The 25,563-nt window shown below is 35.8% G+C and overlaps 2 protein-coding genes and 1 pseudogene across 4 annotated transcripts in view; all 3 read right to left on the bottom strand.

The window, feature by feature from the left end:
• Positions 1-771: 771 nt before the first annotated feature.
• Positions 772-13,355, bottom strand: rab3ab (RAB3A, member RAS oncogene family, b). Its single transcript, XM_059529150.1, has 5 exons — positions 13,242-13,355; positions 7,696-7,923; positions 2,797-2,915; positions 1,841-1,965; positions 772-1,409 (listed from the first exon to the last, which is right to left on the bottom strand). Exons 2-5 carry the CDS (start codon positions 7,921-7,923, stop codon positions 1,219-1,221), a joined length of 663 nt encoding a protein of 220 aa, XP_059385133.1. The 5' UTR covers positions 13,242-13,355; the 3' UTR covers positions 772-1,218.
• Positions 8,579-8,712, bottom strand: LOC132119768 (U2 spliceosomal RNA; annotated as a pseudogene).
• A 4,440-nt stretch (positions 13,356-17,795) lies between the features above and the next one.
• The window catches only part of LOC132119307 (cAMP-specific 3',5'-cyclic phosphodiesterase 4C-like), a 75,003-nt gene continuing 67,235 nt past the window's right edge, over positions 17,796-25,563 (bottom strand). For all 3 annotated transcript variants that reach the window (XM_059529147.1, XM_059529149.1, XM_059529148.1), the window contains exons 7-15: positions 23,795-23,888; positions 23,442-23,611; positions 22,345-22,443; positions 21,982-22,146; positions 21,786-21,885; positions 21,401-21,555; positions 20,033-20,155; positions 19,716-19,898; positions 17,796-18,466 (exon numbers count right to left, since the gene is read on the bottom strand). In XM_059529147.1, coding sequence (XP_059385130.1) covers positions 18,062-18,466; positions 19,716-19,898; positions 20,033-20,155; positions 21,401-21,555; positions 21,786-21,885; positions 21,982-22,146; positions 22,345-22,443; positions 23,442-23,611; positions 23,795-23,888 — 1,494 coding nt within the window. In that variant the 3' untranslated portion in view covers positions 17,796-18,061. The remainder of the gene's footprint in view (positions 18,467-19,715; positions 19,899-20,032; positions 20,156-21,400; positions 21,556-21,785; positions 21,886-21,981; positions 22,147-22,344; positions 22,444-23,441; positions 23,612-23,794; positions 23,889-25,563) is intronic.

Below are 25,563 nucleotides of genomic sequence, written 5' to 3'. Positions count from 1 at the left end.
ACAGTAGGTCGAGCTTATGGCTCTGCTGCTATAGTGAAATAAGCAACAGCATGGCTGCAAATCAAACTCAGATTTTGACTAGGAATACACTTGACTAGACCTAACGAAGCACTGAGAAAGGAATCCTACCACTATTTGCCTAAATGGCTTTATTTCCTTCCATGCAAATTTACATTAAGGAATGTCTGTGTATGATATCTGGCTTTCAGTCCCGGGACTGAAGTTACATGAGGCAAGGCAGTGAACAAGATACAACGTCACAGATACAAATAAGCAAGAAAGGTTTGAGACGAGCACTGCAAAGAATTACCATGAAAACAGTATTAATTGACTTCTCTAACTCTCTTTATATTTGTCAGAATTGGTAATTTTCAAAAGACTAACAAAACATATAAGATATGTATTTCTAACTGTATTATTTAAATACTGAACTGTATTTATGTACACTTTTTGGAATAACTATATAGATATCTCTCCAGTTCTCTTTTTCTATTTGTTCATAAATAATTTAAGGATATGGAAGTGTAGAAGAAGAAAAAAGTGTTAAAATATGAAGTGATATGAAGGCATCGAAAACATAAAGATAACTGACTCCTGATAAACCTACGCCTAATCACACACTCCTAACATTTAAATATAGGCCTAATTATAAAGTCATTAAAACATAATGCGGGCTTAATCATACTTGTAGTCCTAATCAAACCCTTAAAGGGATAGTTCACCCAAAAATGTATATTCTGTCATTGTTTACTCTCCGTCAAGTTGTTCCATAACTGTATGAATTTCTTCTGCTGAATATAAAATATATTTTGAAGAATGTGTTTAAACTAAAATGTCCCCATTGACTTTTTATAGTATTTTTTCCATACTAAGGGAGTTAAAGGGGACCAACAACTGTTTGGTTAAACATTCTTCAAAATATCTTTTTGTTTGAGGGAGCGTAAACCATGACAGAATTCAAATTTTTGGGTGAACTATCCCTTTAAAGGGCATTAAGGCTTTCCTTTTAAAATCGAAAGGATTGCACGTTGAATAAAATAATTTCAAAGTTTGAGATGTCAAAATGAGTTTTCAGAGAGGAGGGGGTGGAGCTAGAGGGTGTGACCAGAGGAGGCAGTAAGGGAATTGAGGGTTTTATGTTTCTTGTTCTTTTTAAATATCTAAACTTGTTGTTTTTGTGTGTTGGTGCAAGGCAGTGCAGAGAGAGCCGTGGGTTTTTCAGCAGGCGCAGTCCTGGTGCGGAGCGGTGGGCTGCTCGGTGAGCTGCGGCCCCTGTTTGGCTCCCGTCACTGCAGGATCAGCGGCATCCAGGCTCTCTGACATCTTCTCGCAGATTATGTCCACCAGCCGCTCGAAGGTTTGTTTAATGTTAATGTTGTCCTTGGCACTGGCCTCAAAAAACTCAAAACCTACGGACAAAAGAGGAAACCAATTCAAGACCAAAGCCTTGTTCTAAAACTCTAAAGTGAGCTGCCAACATTTACACATCATTAAAAAAAAAAAAAATCCATTATTTTCCAGACTCTAAGTTCTATGTAGAATTTTTTAAGAATATTTCAAATCTGATCTAGATGATTTCATCCAACTATTCACATGTATGTTACTTTATGACTATGCATGATATTATACCAAATATATTGCCAAATAATTTAAATTGCAATGCTATAATGTAGAATTACTTTTCATGGAAAGTGATTATGCAGGGAGAGTGGGGATCTTGATTTCAAAGCTAGCTTGCTATAGCTAGCCTCTCTGAAATCGACGACCCTACCTTTAATATATTTAAAATTATAGCTGTGAATATTTGAAAATATTGCACCAACCTGGAAACATGACTTACCGAGATGCTCGGAGAGCTGTCGTCCCCTCTCAGAGGCCACGACCCTCTCATCCTCCATGTCACACTTGTTGCCCACTAGCAGCACCTGAGCGTTATCCCATGAGTACGTCTTAATCTGGGTGGACCTGCGGGAGACAGTCAGATTTGATTAAATGTTTGCTTGTTAAACTAACTTTCCTCTACGGCTGGGGGATATGGTCAAAAATATTATCACAATATTTTTTTCTATATCATGATATCAATATTTATTACAATATTAATGTACCATTAATGGGGCAGAAAAAAGCTTTCATCATGTTTGTCAAACCTTGAGGACAAATATAAACATTCACAATTAAAATTCACAGAGTAGCTACCTTTATTTATTTTTTTCCTAAATTATGTTTTTTCATTTTATTTTTTATTATTTAAGATGAAATACAATTTTAGCATAATTAAATGAATTATTAAATGTTAACAATTTAATCAATCTTTTAAAATGTAATCAAATGAAAATATAGCAATTAATTTATATACATATATATTTTTTTTTTATTTTGCAAAACAGTTATTTAAAACTTGGATGAAAAAAATATATTGGTTGTAAGACACCCCTTAATAATAATAATAATAATAATAATAATACAAAATTTAATATTACTGTGGAAGTATATTTGAATATACAATATTAATATATTTCTGTAATAATTTCTTCAAGTTAAAGTGAACTTTTATTTTGGCGGATCGACATGAAGGACTTTGAGATTCAGTTTGTGTTTGATAGTAGTTTTTCTCTAATTAAACCATGTAAAGCTGGTGAAGTGACTCTCAGAGCAGCTGTAGAGATGAAGTTCTTATGTTCATATCTCGTATTTTGAGACGCTGAAAACACAGCGAGCGTCACGTGTGTTTGAGTTTGTGTAGTTGACAAGCTGCACCATTCATTAGTGCAGAGACAAACAGTTTAGTTAACTCACCAGTCCTGCACAGCAGCAAAAGACTCCTCGTTGGTGATGTCATACATGAGGATGAAGCCCATGGCTCCGCGGTAGTAGGCGGTGGTGATGGTTCTGTAGCGCTCCTGTCCCGCAGTGTCCTGTGAAGGAACAGCCAGCAATGCACAAGATGAAATAGGAAAAAAATGCAAAACCAATCATTTAAATTTAAAATATACAGAATATGCATTTGTTTGTTAGATCGATAATGCCATTACAGTATGAACATACTGTTACAAATAATAGTTTAAGACTGCAATGTTTTTAAAAGAAGTCTCTTATGCTCACCAAGGCTGCATTTATTTATTCAAAATAACATTAAATATAGTGATATTGTGAAATATTATTATATTTTATGGGAAGTCGTGGCCTAATGGTTAGAAAGTCGGACTCACAATCGAAAGGTTGTGAGTTCGAGTCTTGGGCCGGCAGGAATTGTGGGTGGGGGGAGTGCATGTACAGTTCTCTTTCCACCTTCAATACCACGACTGAGGTGCCCTTGAGCAAGGCATCGAACCCCCAACTGCTCCCCGGACACCGCAGCATAAAAAATGGCTGCCCACTGCTCCGGGTGTGTGTTGACAGTGTGTGTGTGTGTGCACTTTGGATGGGTTAAAAGCAGAGCACGAATTCCAGGTATGGGTCACCATACTTGGCTGTATGTCACGTCACTTTCACTTTCTATAATTTAAAATAACTGTTTTCTATTTGAATTCGTTTTAAAATGCAATTTATTCCTGTGATGCAAAGCTGCATTTTCAGCATCAGTCTTCAGTGTCACATGATCCTCTAGAAATCATTCTAATATGCTGATTTGCTGCTCATTTATCATCAATTATTACCATAATTTATGCTCCATTATCAATAATAGTTGATGTTGAAAAAAGAACAATTTATCTGAAACAGAATTTTCCATCAAAAATCTCTTTACTATCACTTTTCATCAATTTTATGTAGTTTTGCTTAATAAAAGTGTATATATATATATATATATATATATATATATATATATATATATATATATATATATATATATATATATATATATATATATATATATTCCTTCAATGACCCCCAGCACTTTTGTTTTCACATAACCAGGAAAACAGGATTTAGCCGTGGTATCGGTTTTAACATGTAGCTACTCCTATCAAGAAACTTGAGTGCAAGTAAAACAATAAGCATCCACCATGTAGGGAACTGATCCCTGCACCACTGTACCAGATAAATGAGCCTGTTAATTATGAACACATTCAGTTCAGTCATTAGAAGCCTGACTTATGCAGGAGACCAAACAAGGGCTTGTCTAGGGGCTGGCAACAAACTGCAGTTTTATGACAGACTAGTGTTAATTTCGTCACCTATTTTTAATTTAGTCTTAGTCTTAGTCTTGTGCCAAATGTCCTTGTTAGTTTTAGTCATATTTAGTCATTCACATATTTTTTTTTGTAAGTCAAGTTTTAGTCGACTAAAAGTCTCGTCATTTTAGTCTAGTTTTAGTCAAAAGAAAACTCAAGGTATCTTAGTCGACTAAAAGTCTTTTAATTTTAGTCTAGTTTTAGTCAAAAAATTTCTAGTGTTTTTTTAAAATAACACATTATTACTGATAAACATTTCAGTAAAAAAAAGTGTTTCACATATCTCAAACATTGGTTAAATGTCATAATTACCTGACAAAATACACTTGTTGAATGATTTTTGTTGGATGGAAATGTTAAATGTGTCTGGTTTTCAAATTCTGATTTAGGAGACACATTCACAAATGATTAACCTGATCACATTTTTTTACTTTATTGATACTGCTTTTAATCGTAATGCAAAGACCGGTCATCGGGACATAAGCTGTCATATAGAATAAAAGAGCCTGCGCAGCAACAGGAAATATAATTTAACACAAAAAGCCTGCCTAGACGGTGGACTTGCGCTCAGGAATTTTTTTTTATTTTGTATTTTTTGAGCGGCGTGTGGACAAATTCTTTTTACGCACACACTATTTTATTTCTTGATAACAGACCGCTGCTAACTATAACACACAAATATCGAGCCTCTTCCTTCAACCTAGCATGTCGTCGTCGCTCGCTCATCACTCGTGTTCGCTTTGGGTGTTGTGTGTTCAGCAGTTTCGTGTTGCAGCCACAGGCTGGCAGCAACAGGAGTATGAGACCTGTAACTTGAGCAACAGCGGGAAGCCGCAAACTCGTTCTGAATTTTTAAAGGCGTAACAGTTGATGAAAAAGCAGAGACGATTGTAGACGAAAATGAAGAGAGATTTTATCTTATTTTTTATTTTATGCAAAACATTTTCGTCTCGTCTTTTTTCGTCAACAATAATGCATGTTAATTTAGTCTTAGTCAGCGTTTTTGGACAGTGGTGCGCAGTCTTGTCATCGTCTCGTCTTAGTCATGAAAAAAAAGGTTGTTGACGAACATATTTCGTCTCGTCTCGTCTGACGAAATTAACACTATGACAGACGTATGAGATTTTCTATGCATCCACCTAATTCTACTGTAATAAATCAGCAGACTAATCCTCACAATCAATGTAACCTCTAAGAGACTTGTGGTCAGAATGGTGTCTACTGAGCAGCACTGATGGACCTATTAATATACCAGACGATCTGTGAGACTGCAAACCTATGTCTGGCTCTTGACTCTGATACCACAGTTATATAGCATCTTTTCAACTGTATGATGCAAATGAGCATTATTTCATTTTTCTGTTACACGGTCCCTAAACCATACAGAGCATTAAGCAAAAAAATTCAATTCAATTTTGCATCCATGCTAAGCAAAAACCTATGGAAGCTCATTTTCGCCACTGAATAAAAAATAAAATACCACTATGCAATGTGCTTGATTAGACCTGCCATTTCTTTTGTGAAGAATGAACTGTAAGCAATATCAATTGCAATTCCTAACATCTCTTGGGGCATGACTTGATGTTTTTACACTTTAAAAAGGATTAACCCTGAATATTTGATACAATCTTTAATGATTTTTATTAAGTAAACGTAAGAAAATCTTTTATATTGTTAATATTTCAAGACAAACACTGGATTGAAGCACCGTATTTAAGGTTACTTTATTATCCATACATCATTTTTAGAAGAATCACTCAAAATGTGAGCATATGATCATCAGGCATTTGATAAACGTTTATTTTCTATCTCTCAGTTATCATTGTAGTGCACTGCTTTAAATGTTTCGAAACTTCAGAGCTTTGATAATAAAACTAATAATTTAAATATCATCTTAAGAAGACATTAATAGGAAATATAGAGTGACAACTGATATTTATAAGCATTTTAAGAAAGTTATACTGTTATAAAGATCTCACTGATTAACAATACAGTCATTCAACATTACATTACAGTCTTTCAATATTTCAATATATATATATATATATATATATATATATATATATATATATATATATATATATATATATATTTTGTCTAAAAGCTTAATAACCTGTTTCAATCAAAAAATACATACATTTTCTTGTTATTTAATATGCCAGGCTTTACAGGGTTAAAATGTAAAAGATAACCTCCAAGATGACAGCTGGACACCACTGAATCACTGTGAATCACACTTGAGGTCATGTGACAATGAAGCATAGTACTGTCTGATATAGTCATCATTGCATTACACTATTTTTAAGATATATTAGGGAATATACACTACATTTTATGAGGTATTCAATAAATGGCAAGTATTCGGTATTCGGTCTTTTGTACCCTATACTGCACGATGCACAACTCTATATTTTATCCATTGTAAAGCTGGTGGGAGTGTGTGTGTGTGTGTTTGCTTGGGTCTGCGGGGTGGGGGAGGGTTGTCTTCCACCAGAGGGAAATTTAAGGCACTGGGGGAGGGGTCTGGATACATCACGAGCGATTCTGATTGGTTACTCATCTAGCACATCAGCAAACCTCCCCAAACCTATTGACTACCGACCATCTCTCTCTCTCTCTCTCTCTCTCTTTCTCTGTATTTCTGTACACATAAGATTTCTGCACTCCAAAAATCATAGCATATTTTTGACTCTTGATTTCATTTAAATGAATGTTTTTCAATTTAAAATACATTAATTTTAAATAGCTGCAAATCTGCATAATTCTGTTCATTGTGAAAACAATAACATTTGTTTGTGGCTAGCTGTGAAACAATCAATATTCAGTTAGTTAAAATGTATGAGATTGAAACAAATCGGATTGATTGATAAATATATAAATTTGGTTATTGTGTTTCTAACACATTCAGTAGATTAGCACTGTAAGAGAAATGTCACTATTATATAAAAAAACATTAATTGACAAATAATGCATCACATTAAGTTTATTAGTTTGTTTGTATTAAACCTTTTGGAAACTAAATGGATGGATGTTTGATATGCAATTAAAATAACATAGGCTACATTTTAAATTTAGGCCTAAATACTTTTTTTTAATGTAGACCACAACCTTTCTCCATTAAATCACTGCGGATTAATTGTTTTGTTTTTGTTAGTTTTTTTTGCTCTATTGGTTGATTTAAAATGTTTAGGTTTATGGCATCTCTATCACAATTAATTTCCACCATTTTACATGCTGTTAAACTCATTAGGTCCATGATGGTGCATGCACATTAAGCCACAGCTCTGTTTCTGACATTTAAATGAGATTTATAGGTCTGGAATGAGACAATCAATATCAGTGACTTTAAACACAAGTAAAATCTCAACAGATGGACCTACTATGGACCTTCCAGTAAGAAAACAAGAATGAAAAAATGAAAAAGCACCTTTTACCTTTGTCTTCATTAAACAATAACCACAACAAGGCCTTAAACTGGCACAGATGTGTTCTGCTTATGAGGTGATGGGAAACATGATCTCACCCAGATCTGCAGCTTTATCCTCTTGTCATTCCTGTAGATTGTCTTCACCTTGAAGTCGATGCCCACCGTGCTTACAAATGCTGGTGTGAAGGAGTCATCTGCATAACGAAACAGAAAGCTGGTCTTTCCAACACTGCTGTTTCCGATGATCAGGATTTTGAACATGTAATCAAAGTTCTGGTCGGAAGACTCCTTTTGTCCATAACGGTTATCTGTAGCTGAAGCCATCTGGAGGAAATAGAAAAAGAGGACGTTTGGACATATTTTGCAGCATTTAAGACATAGCGGCATCAGTTTATAAACATTCTCGCAGACTGAGTAACACTAATGCCAAGTTCCAAAATGTACCATAAACATTTCAAAACATAATAAATATTATTATGTTTTCAAATATTGAAAACTGAGAGTGAAATACATAGGTAGCATGAACTGTAGTATTGTACAGCAACAAAATTACACTTCCACCTAAGATACCTTCTTCTGTTCAAATTCAATTTGATCTTAAGTAGGATGCACAGATGTATCGGCCAGTAATCGGTATCAGCAGATAAAAGCAATTATCTGCACTTTCAGCCATTGGCCGATTCTTTAAAAACATCCAATGTTCAGAGCCAATTATATCCTGTCAATCAGACTTTGAATGTCTCAAAATAGGGCTGTTAAACAGTGAAGTGACATACAGCCAAGTATGGTGACCCATTCCAGAATCCATGCTCTGCATTTAACTCATCCAAAGTGCACACACACACACACACACACACACACACACACACCTTGAACACACACCCAGAGCAGTGGGCAGCCATTTATGCTGCGGCACCCAGGGAGCATTTGGGGGTTCGGTGCCCTGCTCAAGCTGGCCCGAGACTCAAACCCACAACCTTAAGGTTAGGAGTCAAACTCTCCATGACCATGACCTCCTCAGAAATGTATTCTCTGGAAGGTGGGACGCGTCAGATATTAAACTGATAATAACAGATACTACACTTGACCTTAGCCAAAAGGCTGAGAAGCACACACACACAAAAAAAAATGTGATAAGACTTAAATGAGAGATCGTGACAGAGGCACACTTCCAACTTCACTGTTACAAATTTAAATCAATAAGAGACCTATACATGAACAAATTCACAAACATCATAAAGAACTTTACAGCCATGACTGAAGAGTTACAGATAAAGACAGTACTAGGAGAGGAATGTTAACACAAATGTTCACTCAGGTTCTAATTTGTTACACTGTTTATTTAAGTTTAAACTGTTATAATGTTTTCTTCTATTATTTTGATATTTTCATTATTATTATGTTGCTCTACATATATTCCAAGGTTTGGCAATATTGTATTTTTTTTACAGTCATGCCAATAAAGCAATTATATATATATATTAGAATGAAAAATTTTAATGCAAAAATTTAAATGCAATATAAACAAGAAAAAAAATGACTGCAAGTTCTATTTGACCCTATATATCAGCTGTAGTTCATGGCAGGGTTGCCAGGTCTGCGGTTCTCCTTCACTTAAGAAATAAAGTTGCATCGCTCGAATAATCACAAAATTCAAGCATATGCAGTTTCATTCCCCAGCATGCTCCGTTCCCCACGGCTGAGTTTTTGGATGAGTTAGGCGTCTCATCCACGGGTGAACTCAATTTCTCATTTGGATCTCAGGAGGAGAATGAAGTCTCCCTCGCAGCAACAGGGGGTGGACTCACGCCTTCTGACGTGGAGGGCATTGCTGGGCTGACGCTTTCAGGTGTTCCATAGTCTGATGTGGAGTTGGTGGCTGTGCTTGCCAGGCCACTGCAATTGTTGGGTTGGAGTTTGTTTCACCACCCTCCCTCAAGTGCTCGTGGTTGGATGATTGGTTTCTAAGGTCTGGAGGCACTGGGTAAGTGCCATCCCACCTGGTGCCCTTCTTCCTGGAAGTATACAGGGAGCTCACATGGAATGTGCTGCTTTCGGCCAGGACAAGCTTTGTGGGCTCATCCTTCACTACCCTCAACAGTAGGGCGGAGCCACAAGCTATCTGGTCCCGCTGAAGAAACAGGGCGGTCCCATCCTCGACTACCTTGATGACTGGCTGATTGTAGCACAGTCCCAGGAGTTGGTTTGAGAACACAGGAACCAGGTCATTTTGCTCCTTGCCCGATTGGGATTTCGGGTCAACTGGGAGAAAAGCAAGCTCTCTTCTGGGCGGAGCATCTCTTTTCTCTGTGTGGAGTTGGACACTATCACCATGACAGCACGTCTTTCTCTAGACAGTGCTCAGTCATCTTAAATGGCTTGAGGGTGAATGCATTTTCAGCAAATTAAAATTTTTGGGTGAACTTTTCCTCTAAGGTTGACTTTTGGTGCTTTTCCACTCCATGGCACGGCATGGTACGGTTAATTTTGGGGGTTTTTCCACTGGGTACAGTACCTGGTACTTTTTTAGTACCACTTCTGTTGAGGTTCCAAGGTAACTGTACAGTTACCAAAACATGACGTGTAAACTCTGCTGATCATGGATTGGCCGGAGAGAATCAACACTACCTGCTTCACTGAACATGTGACACAAACGAACCACTAGATTTAAATCAGCACAGCCAACGAGCGCACCTTTTTTTTAACAACCAAAACATTTTGTTGTCTTTTGCTGAGGTAAAGACATTTCTCTCGTTAATAGCAGAGGAGCGGATCCAGTGAGAACTTGATGAGGCGACGTGGAATGAAAAGTTATTTTTTAGGAGTCGTGGTAATAGAGGCGGCACAACTATAACGAAATGTGAATAATCCTGCCCGATCTAAAGCGATACTTATCTGCAGTGGAAACGCAAGTGCCGAGCTGAGCAAAGCTCACTGCTGAGTCGAACCACGCAGTGGAAAAGCGCCATTAGATTACTCATTACTCTTCTTTGTAAGACAAGTACCAGGCCGGATATTGAAGGTGAGCAGGGAAGAAAGAGATAAAGAGAGTCAGAGATCTGGAGGACAAATGTAACATGAGTTTCCATGCTGTATTTATTGCAATGACTCGACAGAGCATGGAAAAACAGATTGGGATCAAGTGAAAAGCAATAACCAGAATGTCTGACAGACACATTTAGCCTAACTATAAAAGAAAATGCTGAAGAGATGGAACACTGAGCAAGCATTTCACGGTGACAATGGCAGATGTTTGATTCTTATCAGGCTTTCTCTGAAAGGTTCAACTTCACATGAGGACTAACTGGCCATTTCACCCTTTAAATTAAACTCATTCTGACAGAGGCCGTAACATGTCAAATTAGAGCGATGTTTGCCTCAAGTAGGTCATGTCATACACACATACTGATGCTGGAATTCGTAACAGCATGCTATTTTTTTTATGTTTTTGAATGAAGTATTTTATGCCTACAAAAGCTGGATTTGATCAGAAATACAGTAAAATAAATATTTAAAATTTTTACTTTTACTCATTCCTGTGATGCATAGCTGAATTTCAGCATCATTTCTCCAGTCTTCAGTGTCACATCATCCTTCAGAAATCACTCTAATATGCTGATTTCCTGCTCAAGAAGCATTTCTTATTATTGTCAATGTTGAAAACAGTTCTGCTGATTAATATTTTTGTGGAAACCATGATAATTTTTATATATATTTTTTATAAATGTCATGTCACTTTTGATCTATCTATTCACTATGTACATGTGTTTTTTTTTACATTATATAGTATACATACTGTGCACAGTGCACAAAAGAACAAGACTATGTTTGATACTGTATTCTATAATGCAACATGCTTTGACCTTACAGTTCCAGAGACAACCGTAATGTCAGCTCTGACATTTAACATGTCTTAAGTCATAATTTTAACAGATTATATTAATATGAAAATTCCTTCAGGTCTGTGTAACACAAAAGTAAAATTTTTGAATAATGTGCAGGTTGCTCATTTGCATGCAATTACAATATAACTGGAGTGATCCTTGAATAAAGTTACAAAGTTTGGATAAAAATGACAGTGAGTAAATGTACAAATTTTAACAAAAAGATTATACTGCATAACTGGATGCCAATTAATAAGTGTCCATACAGTATGTACTGGGCAGCAGTACCCAGAATTCATTCGGAACAGAGATAATTGGACTCTTGCAAAAGGCTCACTGGGATTGAAGATTGGCATTGTATTCAGGTTTAGGTCAACATGATCTTTAGATAGAGAACTCAGAGGATGGCTGAAGGGAAAACTAACATTCATATCCTAATTTGTATAAGAGATTTTTAGAAGTTTAATTAGCTTCAGCTTTGGCTTGGTTCTATGTATGATTATCACAATCAAAGAAAATTGCACCAGACGCAGAACAAACTCAACAAAAAAGCTTCTCCTCTGGAGACCCTGGGAGCTGATCTGATATTCTGTACATTGCATCCAGTGTCTGAAAGATTCGCAGAGCACTAAAGCATCCTAAAGTCAGCATTTCTCCTGATAAAAGAGGGCTCCAGCAGACTAAAAATAGAGGCTTAAAATAAAAATAAAAACTTTTAGACCAGCTGCTCTTTCAGCCTAACAAAAACAGACTGCTGGACCACCTTGGGGAGGGGGATGGAGCACATCTTTATGATTATATTGTTTTAAAAATATATAATAATTGGTTTTAGGAGTAAGCACTCTCTCTTCCTTTAGACTCAAATCCGCAGTAATGCTAAAGTCAGTGTAATCAAGACTGACAGCTCTGGACATTGTGTGTTAAGAGCTGCGCTGTCCAAGAACTGTCAAGCTGATTTGCTTCAGAATTATAATTTGAAATACTAGTCAGATAACCCCTATAAATCAAAAGGTTTGAGCAGGTCTAGCTGATCTCACAGCCATAACCAGTTATAAAGTAACCAAAACCATTTTGATACCAGCCAAAAGATCAGCTTCAAAGACCACTGAGCCAGTTCTGGCATGTTTAAAACGTTTATGAACAAAGCAACCAAATATATACAGTAAAGAACGTGAAAAAAATTGACCAAAGCATCCAGAACATAATGAGTAATAACAGCAGTTTTGCTGAATGATGGAGGCAAACGAAACGCGTCAGCAATATTATGAATGATTTAATGAGACATAGCCTATACAATGTTATACTAGCCTATTATATAATACAGTATAATATTAAAGTAAAACGATGACCAGTAAAAGATCAGAGCATCCTTACATAATAGGCTACAGCACATGTACACGCAACACTGCTGCTGCGGAGGATATTTTCACCTGATTCACCATCTTCTGAGATGATACTCAAGAACAAAACGATTCATTATTATCATTTAGATATATAAAAGACGAAGAGGCAAACAATCTTTCGAATCCGTGCAGTGTAATGTAATGCTAAGGCTTCAAAGGCTATGTGGCAGATGTGTCTTTGATGGGGAGTATAAATAGAAGTATAGGATGCGCGATGTCCATGTCAGATGAAGGTTATTCTTCTTACTTTGGGCTCATTTTTCGCAGCTTTCCAGTCGAAAAACACACCCATACAGTAAATATTACAAATCATTTAGCAAAGTATTTAAAACGCATATTGCTGTCGTTGTCTTACCGTAAAAGCCGTTTTAAGCGTCACTTACGCCAATACTGCGCCTCTTCCAGCACCTGCAGACACTTTGACGTCACTTGAAAGACGTGTGACGTCAAGAGGGGCGGGTTCAGAGCTTTGATTGACGGCTCGGAGAACTAACGCTAACAATGCAGTCCCACCCACAGGACGTTAAATATTCAAGAAGCATTAAAGCCAGCACCATTCATTATTTAGGAGCGTGGCTTTGGTCTCTCCATAATTAATCAATAATAATGGTTGCAGAAAATGAGCAGCTGACACGGGGTTTTGTTTACATTAATGGTGCAGGTCAGTGTCCTTTTTACCACACTGATATGTAAGCAAAGTTTGACTCTTTATTGTTCATGTTTCTTATGACAAATCAAAAATCCATATACAGTATAGTTACTATCGTTGTTACTGTAAAACCATAATAAAATAATGTAGGAACTCATTTAAATAATGTACTACGCTTTTTTGATGATAGTCGTAGCTGTTCCTAAATTACTTTTTTTTTTCTAATAAAAACTGTTCTAGCTATTGTATTTTGATCAAAACAATGGTTGATTTTTCCTCTTAAATGACCTAAAAAGGGTACAGCACTGGAATTATTGATGAATGAATATATATTATTATATAATGTTGTATAATTTATTATATTTTATAAAACAATATTATTCTTATTATTATTATTATATTGCAACTAACTAAATTCATCTGAAAAAAAAGCAACAAAGTTGCATGAGTACAAAAAGAGAAAAATTGCATCAATGCGCTTGTAGCGCCATCTAGTATTCAAATTGATATTAAGGGAGAGCGGGGTGATTTGAGCCTGCGGGAAAGTTGAGCCACCCCTTGTTTCTATACAACCTTAAATAAAATTGTTGATATGAACACACGTTTGAAGATTTAAGCATTTTAGTTACCCCATGATGGACAGAGACCCATGGAAAACAACATTTAGATTGAACAGAAGTGATTTTTGTATGTTCTAGGGCTCACGCTTCTTGTGTCTGAATAATTAATAATAATAATAATAATTAATAATTCATTACATTTATATAGCGCTTTTCTAGGCACTCAAAGCGCTTACATTGTCAGGGGGTATCTCCTCATCCACCACCAGTGTGCAGCATCCACCTGGATGATGCGACGGCAGCCATATTGCGCCAGAACGCCCACCACACACCAGCTTACTGGTGGAGAGGAGACAGAGTGATGAAGCCAATCAGCAGATATTACAATTACAGACAAATCTGGAAAAAAATCACACGTTTGTGCTTTAGGAGGTTATAATATGAGGCAATATTGTTAGCTCAAATCTGCAAGATGATACAAGTTTGAAAAAATGGTAGGAGTGGGGTAATTTGAGCCAAAGCTCCTGGGGAAAATTGAGCCAGTGGCCCACGCCTTCTTATGATTATAATAAAGTATCATTCATTCATTCACACCAAACATGATTTTGATCTTGTTCTTGGTTTTGAACTTGATTTAATTTTATACATTTTAAACAGGCCTTGTTTATTAAAATTGGCTACTGAAGATTTTATGAAATTCTAATTTCCTGCAACAAGTGGGATGTTGAGCACCAGCCCATTTCTTTAAGGTCAGTTGCACTCTTTTTTTTTCTTTTTTCTTTTTTCTTTTTTCTTCTTCAATTTAAACTTTTTGTCCTAATTAAAAAAAAATAAAAATAATAATCATTTAAAAAATGCAGTCAGAGTTGTTAGGGTCCTTATTAGGGTCGTTATTAATAAGTAATCATTGCATACAGATTTTAAGTCGTCATTTTTATTGAACTTCTCTTTCTTTGATATGAGGTGAAAATGTTCAGTGGCAGTTTAACTCTATGTGGCTCAATGTACACCCCCCCCCCCCTCTTTTTTAGAAAGCCATATTTTGAATGAAGTATATTATAGATCCAAATTGATTTTTCCCAATGCACCACATGTTGGACCCATGTGCTCGCTTTAAACACAAAGTAATAACTGGCTCAACTCACCCCTTTCCCCTATATATATGTGTGTGTGTGTGTGTGTGTGTGTTTATTAGTGAAAATTAACTTTCAATATGTAACCTATGTTTTTTATTTTTGACTAATTGACTAATCTTGCCCATAGGGGCACATACAATTTTTTTAGCCAATCAAACACTTTCTAGAATGAGAATCCATCATTATAAAACTGCATATGACCAACGAGGCCTGTAACACCTGGAGAGCTATGGCTAGCATTAGCATCGAAGCTAACCGGACAAATTTCTACATACCTGTATCTCTGGTCTTTATGTGCTCAGCAGCAATTTATGAATGATTGCTTAAAAACACACATTATTTAATTATTTTAATGGCAATTCAGAAAATTAAAAATTAAGTATTTTTGCCCCTGACATTGGAGAACACAAACACACTGTGATAAACCGACTTTATCTGGAACAGATGTGACCTCGACCCATTGAACAAATATATTTGACAGTGTCAGTAATACTAACATACAGAGGATGCTTAGAAACACATTATTACAGAGAAGAAGACACAGTTCAGTAATATCATACAGCAAATTCAGTTTAGACATTATAAATGTTTCACAGTTGCTGCTGTAATGTCACTGAAGCTAAAGGGCTGTGCTTTAAGGCTCTTGATTTCTAATCTCTGAGAACGAGTGTGGCCAAGGCTACTGGATAAAGTGACACTCTTAGCATTTAACATCAGTCGGCTACAGATTCTCTTCAGCACTGCTTACTCAAAGAGGGAATTTAATATTTTTTTAAATTTATTTTTATTTACAAAATGTATGTATCACAGTTCAATGTTTTTAACATTCTAAAGGTGAAGTGTGTCATTTCTCAGCTGTTACATATAAAAATAATCCATTTCAAACCAGTCTGTCAAGCTTTTTCTGATTGTACAGAAAAAGAGGTAGCTTAACCCCAATAAATAAAACACATAATATAATATTATCTGGAAATTATTAATATGTAATCTTGTAACTGATGAAATAGTGATTTTGCATTTGATCAATCTTAACTAATTCAAATGTATAACTTTGATTTATTTATTCTACACAATTTTCTCTGCCAACAGTTTGGTTAATGCAGTTTAGTTTACTATATTTAAAATGAAATTCAAATTCCTCTGTAATTTCATTGCATGTATCTGGCATATTTTGAGGCAAAGATCTCTGAAACTGATGACAATATGAGAGCAGGATCTTAAGGATCAGTTATTCAAAGCCCTTTGTGTGAGCTGGACACGCGTCTGGCTCAGTGTAAGGGTTGTTTGTGCTGATCTAGACCAGAACTTCCTCTTTAAATGCACAGTAACTACAAAACCAGGAAAGATGTCAGATCCACTTCAGCTCTTGATAGCACCCAGCGGAGGCAGCCACAATCTTTCAATCTCTATCATGGGCATAGCAGAGTAAATCAACATAAAACACTGATTCACTCATGCATTTGTCAAATTTAGAGTTGTCATCGCTTGATAAACTTGTAGTTTATTAGTTAATCAGATAAAATATAAACCCTGTTTCTATTTCGATAATCATAATGTCTACATAGTGCTAATGTGTAGAGAGGTATAAAGGTATTTCAGTACAAAGACTCGTCTAAAGGGATTGTCTGTACGGTTGTCTGATGAGCCCAATATTTTGGCTTTTAGATTACTTTTTTTTTTTCAAAACAAGATTATAGACAGATAGTTTAGTGACCGCCCTTTGGAGTCTTGCTACATTAAAATGAAATCAACACTATCCTGAGGTTGTTAGCAATCACAAAGTTATCACTAGCCTGTTAAGGCAAGACACTACAAGCAAAACCATTATTATTATTATTTTGTAAATTCTGCTTCCCTTGTCTTCTTTCAGACTAATGGAAAGAAAACATACAAATTAATATTAAAGTGTTTATTTATTACACATTATCTATTTTTGTCTGTAGATTTCAATTACAATACATATTTTCAAATGCCTTTTACTTAAAAGTCAGAAATCTCCACTTTAGCATCACGTATATACACCAAGCTTTACAGTCGACATAAAAGGTTTTTACAGAGAGGTTTGTGTGTGTGTATGTGTATTTTATATATATATAGAATTCACCTGATTTATATAACATTTACCTAAAATCATAGTGAATTTATTTATATATATAAAAACAATTTTGGTTGTCGACAGAATTTTCTAATTTATGGAGTGTTAAAAGAGAAATCCAAAATTAATTTTCAACAAATGTTCAGATTTCTGTTCTGGAAATGAGTGCAGATTTGAGTTATATAATGCTTCATTTACATATTTTAACATAACATTTCAGAAAACTTGTAATAAATATTATTAATCCACAGTGATTAATCAGCTGGGGAAGTATGGTGATTAGTTAGTATTAGTATTAGTATTAGTTAATATTTCTTTACTCTGTCCACTTGTGGTGTCTTGCCTTAAATATTTCTCACAGCTGTCCCGTTTCATTCAAAAGCCAAAGTTATTTCTCAGTGGCAAAAAAGCGAACGCAGTAAGCTAGCCATTATTAAAAAGGTTCAAGGTAATAAATATCCTAGAGTCGAGAGGAAAAATGTTCACTAAATGAGTAAATCAGCTTTCCGCTGCAGTTGGCACGGACAGTCACTCAATGCGACTCTCACATGAGAGCACGAAAACATTCATCTACACCTTCCACCTCAGTGCTTTCACAAAAGGTTGTGTCTGGGACACAAATATAGCTTAAAAACACTATCTGTTTTTAGTTTTTAGTGTATGGCTCTACTCGACCCCCAAATATTCGTAAGTGCAACTAAGAAACACAAGCAGCACTCTTAGTACTGGCCCTTGTTAAGTTTCTAACTGCAGGATGGACTCGCTGGTCATTTCTTGGTCCAGTTCTCTTTCGCTGCTGTCTATAATGGACGTGACTCCGCGAGGGGAGGCTTGCGGATGCCTGGGATCTGTTATAGGCCTTGATCTGTCTGCATCCGTCTGCTCTTCTTCAGCCTCTAGCTCCCCGTCCTCTTCCTCCAGAGTCAGCTCAAACTGGAACTTTTCTCCGGCTGAGCCTGCGACGCCCAGCGTGGCCCGTGAGTCCTGCTCTTCAGGGGTGGGCGACGGGCTGCGGGGGATCATGCTCTGATACCATTCGCGGTTGTCCTCTAATGTATCTAGAATGTCTTGAGCATCTGGATGGACCAGATCAGCCCATGTCTCCCACAGAGGATGGACAATGTAATCGATGAACCCCACCTTAAGAAGCAATAATTAAACACAGTCGTCATTATAGTACAGGACAGGCTTTTTAAAACATGTTAATACAACATATGATGATTCATTTGTGAAGGAGCTGCTTCCTAAAAAGGCAACTACATATTTTGATGTATAAACACACATTTATACAGTGTGAGAAATATGGAGTGAGATATTTCAAATACTGGCTTTTAGTCATTTTGCAAATTATTAAAATAATACTTGAAGATACTTTTTATTTACATCTATATTATATTACATTTCGATTTATGACAACTCAATCCAGATTTTTGTCTTACAATTAAAAACTCACATACATTTTAATATTTTATGTCAATATTACAACTTCAAACATATTTTGTTAATATCTTAAATACACATATTTGCCTGGACAGTTTTGAAAATGTAAATGTTGTAAGATTTAACTTTTTTCTCAGTTTTATTTACAGCGTCATATTTTTATTGTATAACACCTATTTATACAGTTCAAGAAAAATATTATGTGATATTGTGAAGATTTTTTTTAAATGACTGGATTTTACATTATTATTTTGCAAATGATTAAAATAGTATTAGAAAGTTTGTTTAATGTACATCTATAGTCTACTGTTATTTATTTGTTAACAAAACTAAATTCTGATTATTGTTCCAATTAAAAACTACTGCTAATAATAGAATAAAATATTCACAATTCATCTCATGAGTTCACGAGTTAATGTTGAGTCATTATTTATACAACATCTTTTATTAATATCTTAAATTCATATTTTAACTTTGAAAGTCCTACAAAAGACATTTTGTAATATTTCACTTTTGTCTCTCAGTTTTATACATATATTTTTTCATGTAGTAAAAAAAAATCTTTATACAGTGTGAGAAAACTATTAAGTGCAATTTTATAAAGGCCTTTTTTTAAGTACAAAACCGCATACTCAACATACTTATTATTTACATTTTTCTGTTTATTCATTTATTTATTACAACTAACTGTTTTCTTTTCTTACGGTTAAAATCTATTTATACACTGTGAGAAAATATTAAATGTGATATTATAAAACCTTCTTGGAACATTTGGCTTTTGTAATTTCACAAATTATTAAAAGAGTATCAGAAAACTCTTTATATTTACATCTTTATTCACATTTTTATTATTTGAAACATATTTTATAATTTCATAAATACACTACCTTTGACAGCCTTAACAAATAATGTCATTCTTTTCATTTTTTGCAGACCCTCCCAGACATACCTGAGTTTTTTCCACAGAAGCTGTGTGTTTGTCACACATGGGGCTGATGTCTATGGCCTTGTCACGCTCTCGATCCCCCTGACTGAAGAGCTCCACCATGATGCGGTCTGTCCACTGTCTGTAGAGCTCCAGCGGTTTCGTGGGGTTGCTGAGGTCTGAGCAGTGAACCATATTCTGAAGCACCTTTCAAAGAAAAGAATGATTAGTACTGAAAAGCCAAAAAATGCTTGATTAATCACAAAACAAATGTACCTAAATAGAGTTGGTAAGGCTGACTAGAATTGTACTTTGTATTGATAGAGTGAGAAGTGCTCTACCTGTATCCGGTCTGAGTAGTTATCCAGCAGCAAGACTCCCAGACTGGTCACTTTTTTAGTTTCCACCATTGTCTTCAGGTCAGCCAGGAGATTCATGTGTTTGGACATGTCAGTGGCTAATACCTGGAGAGACAACGGGGAATTTGATATTAGATCTATAAGTATTAAAAACACTGAATCTGAAATGGGACATCTTAGAAAGGTTTCCCCCACATCATCCGGTTTCATGAACAGTATTTTCAAATAAAACAACAAAGAGAGACCGGAGTAGTCTGATACACAACTGAACAACTCTTATGAACTTGACTCACAAATGAGTCACATATCACTCATTACCTCAGTGAATCATTTAGAAACACTTACTGAATCTGTGTCATTCACTCATACATCATTACTATCAGAAATCTGGTAATGATGTAAAATAATAAACCATTAACTGTTACTATATTTTCCTTAAATGGATAGGTATAAAAAATCCTGTCATCATTTACTTAGATTAGATTTATGTAAGTGATAATGGACATCCAGCCAGTTCATGTCAGTGTCCTAATCACCCTGCTGGGGTTTGTACTGCGACAACAACCGGCTAGGTGTACATTACCCTGCTTATTACACAGCAACTCATTAATTAAGGACCATGTTTTTCCATGCAATCATATCCCTCAGTCCAAGGGCTGTCTTATCTGCCTGTCAACATATGTATTTGCATACTTCTGCTCACCCTGTTCTTACAGGCATGATATGTGACCCTGGACCACAAAAACGGTCTTAAGTCTCTGGGCTACATTTTTAGCAATAGCCAAAAAAACCTTAATGTATGGGTCAAAATTATCGATTTTTCTTTTATGCCAAAAATCATTAGGATATTAAGTAAAGATCATGTTCCATGAAGATATTTTGTACATTTCCTACTGTAAATATATCAAAACTTAATTTTTGATTAGTAATATGCATTGCTAAGAATTCATTTGGACAACTTTAAAGGCGATTTTCTCTGTATTTAGATTTTCTTTGCACCATCAGATTCCGATTTTTTAAATAGTTGCATCTCAGCCAAATATTGTCTGATCCTAATAAACCATAAATCAACGGAAAGCTTATTTATTCAGCTTTCAGATGGTGCATACATCTCAATTTCGAAAAATTGACACTTAAGACTAGTTTTGTGGTCCAGGGTCACATATGTTATCAGCGCGGTCCTTTACACTATTGCACCGGCCTCAAATACCCGGATGAGCGGTGTGTTATTCAGCATTGCTAATGACGATGATTGTTATCGGGGAATCACTAACCTCATTTTATAGTGACTGGCCAATCAGATTCAAGAATTCCTGAAAGAGGTGTAATAGATATTTATAAAAGTCTCACCATATCTATAGTCATCTGTCGCAGGGACTGTCGTTGTTTCTTGCTGAGGTTGCAGAAGATATCACAGTTCTCCTCCTGGAGAAGCTTGAAGCCCACAGCCAAGTGATGGTTCTCCAACACTGAGGCGTCATTATACATGAGAGCCAGTTCAGAGTCTGAAAGAGTGCCAAGAAAAGTGACATGCTAAGATCCCGCTGGCTTTATAGTAGTGATGGCGTATCATCATTTAAATAACATTTATTTATTTTTGGTTTTAGTTTGATTCAGCATTCTTGGTTTCAATCCAGAATTGTAATTTCGGTGCATCAGTTTTTAAATGAGCGTTGGATGGATGTGGGGATGGATCTGGGAGTTATTTTAATGGTTTGTCGTTAAAGAGTCGTACTTGTGTTAATAAGGAACTGGTTCGACACTCCTGGATGGTCCACATCATGAATAGCACTCGCAAACAGAGCAGCCATGATCTCAAGGTCTGTGAACACATCCTGAAAGTAAAATAATAATAATATCCTGGTGTTAACAATGGTTTGTTCAGAGGTTACTTCCCATGAGCACTATGTATGTGCGTGATCCAGACTGACCTCTAGGGCAGGTGTGGAGAGAAGAATGTCTGTGGACTGCACAACGTCTGCAGCGTGGATATTGTTATGGTAGGCCACGTCCAGATGGTAGTGATCTTCCAAAGTCATGAGGAAAGTTAAGAAGGTGTCTGATGGGATCTTAAAGGTCTTGAGCAAATCTCGCTCCTGGCAATTACCGAGTATAAAAATATAATCAACTGTCAGGTAAATCTGCAGTTAAAGCCAGCGTAAAAATATATACAGAAAAGCTACAGTATTTTCGGTTAATGCTACATACCAGTGATACAATTTATTGATATTGTAGGAAATAGCGAAGCAGTGAAACATTTATGTCAAAATATATTTCTAGACAAAATGTCCTACCTGAAAAACGGAGTACATTATGACCGTCAGTGGCCGATTCCCAGAATGCTCTGCTATCTTAAAAATATCTATTCCCCAACGATTGATGTCCTCAAGCTCCTGGAGAGAAAAATACAGTCATTCTACTCCAAAGAAGAGCACTTATAATAACATGAACAGAAATAATATAGCACTATGAATCCATGAAAGATAGCATAATTTCTTCATCAAAATATTTCACTAAAAATAGTTTGTTGTGTTCCAAATAATCTAAATATTTAAAATACTGAACTAACTGAAAAAATGTATATTTAAACATTTTAAATAAATATCTGAACTAAACTAAAATTCTAAAAACAAAAACATTTTGTTTAATTCAGTTTACTTACTATAAACACAGATCGATTTGTAAGACCTTAATGTATTTTATGATGTATTTTCAAAATATGCATAATACTTTCTGTTAGGTATGAATAATAATAATAAAAAAAGTAAAAATTAATAAAACCCATAATAATTTTGTTGTAAGTAGATCTAGCCAGTGTGTGTTCTGCACATCAACATTTTGCTGTCAAGCTAAAACACTTAAACTAAATCATTTTAAAATTGTGATTTCTAGACTTTTGAAAAGTCATGTAAATGAATGTGAAAATCAGTCTTAAATTTCCATGGGCATTTTTTATAATGACAATACATGTTTCTAGTTTTTCCAGACACTAAATTATTTTATTGGGTAGAAATTGTGAGTGAAAAAAACAGAGAAAAAATGATGTTACATTAAATCACAAACAACTGTAAAAAGCCATGGTCACTTGAATATTTTTGTGGACAACTAGCATAGTTGAGACCCACTGGCCTAATTATTATGGAAGCCTGTTTCCACTATAGAATTACATTAAAAAAAAAAATCTGAATTTCATGCATTTCAGAGGAAAAAAGTCAGAATTGTGAGATTTGAACACAAATGTGTCTTTTTTTCCTATAAGTTTAAATTTTGCAATTCTGTTTTTCTGTTTCCACCACGGGATAAAAAATAAAAAAGGTAATCGCAAGTTTTTGTTTATATTTCACAATTCTGATCTACAGTAGAACTGACAAAGAGTGTAATGAAGGGACACCTTGGCCAGGAGGCTCTCATGTTGTGTGTTGACACCGAATCGAGGAATGCCTGTTGGAGGGAGACTCGGACTGGGGCTCAGTTTTCTCACTCCACTTATCTGAGACATTGGACGGCGTTTTTTCTCCTCCTTACATGCTGCTGACATAATCTCCACATCATGCTGCTTTTCTGCAACACAAACCACAGAGTATGTGAAAAGCCCTGAGCTAAATTCAGTTTGAAAGAAAGACACAGTATAGGAAAACATAAGAAAAATACTGAATATATATTTCTCTGAATTAATGCTAAACACACCATGTTATCACAGATCCAGTCTCTAGATTTGTGCATATAAATGTCAAAATCACTCACGTAAAATTGTGCTTGCTATGAACTCTGACACCTGGTTTCCTGACCGGCTGGTCTCTGACAGCTGAGTTAGTTCCCTGTTGAGCATTCTTTTAAACTAAAAATAATACAACACATAAAATGAATAAAACATTAGAAACATATTTGCAACAGTCAAGTTCCAGAAGTAAAAACTCCAGAAATGGATTTTTAACAATAACTGATAAAACTTTAAAAGACAGACCTCTTGTGAGCTCCAAGGCTGTTAATCGATTGTATATGCTTTTAACCCGTAACCTATTTTTAATGTAATAGTGCGATCTGTGTACACTGTCAGAAATAGGGGTACAGTAGGAGTCCATTTCTGTCCCCCAAGGTACAATATACACTAATGTACCCCATAAGGCTTATTACTGTACCTCAAGGTACATGTATGTACCTTTTTGAGGGTCAAAAAGGTACATATATGTTCCCAAACATTAAAAGGTACATATATGTACCGTTTCTTTTAAAGGTTAAGGTACAATTTGTAGAGCCAGCCCTGATTGGCTGCTTGAATCTCAATTTAAAAGAACGTCCGGTTTCTTCTGTTTCTTCCTTTTGGCGCATGGTTCTTACCAGATTTGGGTAGTCCAGGGGCCAACGAGTAAAAGTCCTGCCATATTTTTGCTCCACCCATGAACTCAGCAGATGATTTCATATAAATGTATTCTAAACAATTGCATTATTGTTTTGCAGCAAACATTTGTGCAATGCTGATACAACTCTTGATCTAGCAGGTGACTTATGCTTTTGATGATTGTATGATCTCGATTAAATATCTTGATTTAAAGCGAAGAGTGCATGGCTTAGTGGTTATAGAGGACTGCCGTGTATTCACTGCTCTGTGTGTGCACTTTGGATGGGTTAAATGCAGAGTAGAATATTGAGGAAAAAAAACACGTTTTGGAATTAGGCATTTAGCCATGAACATTTATCATCTGATCCTCAACAGTGGTGAAAATTATTATTCATACTGCAGTGCATTTTGGGAGTAATTCATGTATTGCAACATGAAGCATTTTGCAACTCTTTGAGGACTTAGGATTTAATTTGAGAGTCATTTGTGATTTGGAAGGAATGACTTGGTTCCTCTGGTGAAATCGGCTGCTGGTCTTTTACTCTTTGGCCCCTGGACTTCCCACCTCTGTACAAAACTGGTCTCTTAAGGTACAAATCACAAGGGTACAAATTTGTACCCTATGCCAAGGGTCTCAAAGACAGATATTAATTATTGGACCAAAAAACAGTACACAGAATCTAGTAGACCACAGTTTGCAACTAGACGGATGTACTGTTACTTCCCTACAGTCAAAAATCTGGGTGTTATATTAGACAGCAACTTGTCTTTTGAAAAGCATATTCCCATGTTACAAAAACTGCATTCTTCCATCTTAGAAACATTGCCAAGCTACGAAACATGTTTCTGATGCAGAAAAGCTAGTTCATGCATTTATGACCTCTAGACTGGACTATTGTAATGCACTTCTAGGTGGTTGTCCTGCTTCTTCAATAAACAAGCTACAGGTAGTCAAAAATGCAGCGGCTAGAGTCCTTACCAGGTCAAGAAAATATGATCATATTACCCCAAGTCTACAGTCTCTGCACTGGCTACCTGTCACAGTGTCTGGGTTGTGTCCCTGGGTTTCCACTAGATGTCCTCCTTTCCCACGGTGTCTGTCACCTTATTAACTGTCTGTTCCCTTATTTGGTCACCTTCCTCCTTGTTTGAGTTAATTGATTATTCCCCACCT

Source organism: Carassius carassius, chromosome 38, assembly GCF_963082965.1.
Source record: "Carassius carassius chromosome 38, fCarCar2.1, whole genome shotgun sequence".
Taxonomy (NCBI): Eukaryota; Metazoa; Chordata; class Actinopteri; order Cypriniformes; family Cyprinidae; genus Carassius; species Carassius carassius.
Note: the sequence above shows the minus strand (reverse complement) of the source record. Positions and strands in the feature narration are given on the sequence as shown.

Coding starts and splice junctions, on each gene's coding strand:
- rab3ab (XM_059529150.1), bottom strand. CDS start 7,923: ATGGCTTCAGCTACAGATAACCGTTATGGACAAAAGGAGTCTTCCGAC. Junction 2,916..7,695: donor GGATAAAGCTGCAGATCTGG/GTGAGATCATGT, acceptor GTTCCTTCACAG/GACACTGCGGGACAGGAGCG. Junction 1,410..1,840: donor ACAGCTCTCCGAGCATCTCG/GTAAGTCATGTT, acceptor TTTTGTCCGTAG/GTTTTGAGTTTTTTGAGGCC.